Here is a 2,059-nt window from a genome sequence, read left to right on the forward strand (position 1 = left end):
CCAGTTCTGGTCAATTTTTGACAACTCTAGTAATACGCATAGTCAAAATTGAAACAAATAATGGTATGAATAAGTGTCAAATTTTTGCTTTCTAGGTTTTTCTCTCCAAGCTTTTTCTTTTTAGATTCCATAGCTTAATCTCTATCCTTCTTTAGTAATTAGGGAGTCACTTCACACCCCAAGGTGTGGAGTCCCTGGGAGCTAAGTTAGGTAAGGGATCAAGCTCATTTAGTTTAGTTTTTTCTTTGTATTTTTCTTTCTTTTTCATTTTTCTTGATCATGGATGATTGTAACGTGGAAGATCCTGACTCTTTAATGGAGGATGTTGTTACTCAGGGTATTAATAAGGATATCCCTATTATGCAATTGGGAAACAACGCTCATAAGGAACCCTCAGAAGACAATCTTCATAAAGGAGATACTAAGGTAACCAAAACTTTATCTTTTAGGGAAGCGGTAGCTGGATCTAGTCAATGGTTCAATCAAGCTAAAGAAATCTCTGATATGTCTCTTGATTTGGAGGATTTGGAAATATCTCCATCTAATTCGAATTTAGCAGTAACCTTTCCTAAGGATACCTTGGCTAAATTGCGATCACCATGGAAACTCTCCTTAATGGGTAAGTGTCTAGGTATTAACATTAGACCAACATTTATGGATGCTAGGGCTAGAATTATGTGGAAAGTCAAAGGAGGATTAAAGACTATTGATATGGGTGGTAATGTTTATCTATTCCATTTCTCATCTCAGGATGATTATGATCGTGCTCTTTATGGGGGCCCATGTTTCATTTATAACCATTATCTTGTGTTATCAAAATGGAAACCTAATTTTAGGCCAAATCTTTCCAGTCTTTATAATATGGTAGTTTGGATCCATTTTCCAAAACTTCCCGTCGAATATTATGAGAAGGATGCGCTCTTCACAATAGCTAAAAGAGTTGGAAATCCAATCAAATTGGATTATGCCACTAATCGTCTAACAAGAGGCCGTTATGCTAGGGTTTGCATAGAGATTAACATGCATAGGCCACTAATTACGAATTTATGGGTAGGTGGAGCATGGAAAAGCATTCCATTTGAGAATATTCATCTTCTTTGTTTCACGTGCGATGTAATAGGACACTGATCGGGCTAGGATAGGTCGTTAAACTATTATCCCTAATCAAATTAATTATTTATAAAACCTAGACTTTACACTAAACTAGTTAGTGGCAAGCAAGGGTCGATCCATTGAGGAAGCTTTCTCATTTAATATCAAAATCACCATGCAAGAGTAAGAAAGGGGTATATTTTGTTGGAAATTGGAATGTAGACACTAGAACTATAAATAAACAAGTAAAAAGAGTGATAAATCAGGATAAAACAACACTAGGGATTAGGGGGGTTTCAAATATGATTAAAATGAAGCAAAACAATGATAAGCATCATGATTAACATGCCAAAGAATATAAGATTCTACCTAAACAATTCATTTTCATGCAAATGTTTAGGTAAGCCAATGAAAGTGGTCTAAGCTAAATAGGATCATTTTCATGCATCCCATTAGGCACAAGTTAACCTAAGAATAAAGAGGCACAATACATGGAACTCCATTTCAACAACTCATTCTCATGCAATCATTAAAATAGAGGTGATCTAAATCTAGTTCAAATAATTTTCATGCATTTAAACTAGAAGGCAATCAAATAAAGTGCTACAATAATCTCAAGTCAATAAAAATCATATCTTTCATTGATTTAAGGCATGTAATCAATCCACTATCATCATTCAATACATAATTTACACCGCATTTCCCCTAGCTAAGAAACTAGCCTAGAAAAGGGGGATTAGACATGATAACAAAACTAAATGAAAACAAAATAAACATGAAAGCAAACATGATAAAAAAACAATGAGAATACCAAACTATACTAATCCACAAAATAGATAGAAATAAACAACTAGAGTGCAATTAAACAAAGCTAAGAGAGAGGATTAGAGATTACTAAATAGGCAATAGTAGAAAGATTAAAACTTGCAAAGTTGCTTGATGGATTGAAATTGAACTTGAGCCAAAG

At 34.0% G+C, this 2,059-nt stretch overlaps 1 protein-coding gene across 1 annotated transcript; it reads left to right on the forward strand.

The window, feature by feature from the left end:
* Window positions 1-279: 279 nt before the first annotated feature.
* Window positions 280-1,128, forward strand: LOC145604115 (uncharacterized). Its single transcript, XM_081660064.1, has one exon. It carries the CDS (start codon window positions 280-282, stop codon window positions 1,126-1,128), a length of 849 nt encoding a protein of 282 aa, XP_081516190.1.
* The last annotated feature ends 931 nt before the right edge of the window (window positions 1,129-2,059 follow it).

Source organism: Chenopodium album, chromosome 22, assembly GCF_948465745.1.
Source record: "Chenopodium album chromosome 22, dcCheAlbu1.1, whole genome shotgun sequence".
Lineage (NCBI taxonomy): Eukaryota > Viridiplantae > Streptophyta > Magnoliopsida > Caryophyllales > Amaranthaceae > Chenopodium > Chenopodium album.

Coding starts and splice junctions, on each gene's coding strand:
- LOC145604115 (XM_081660064.1), top strand. CDS start 280: ATGGATGATTGTAACGTGGAAGATCCTGACTCTTTAATGGAGGATGTT.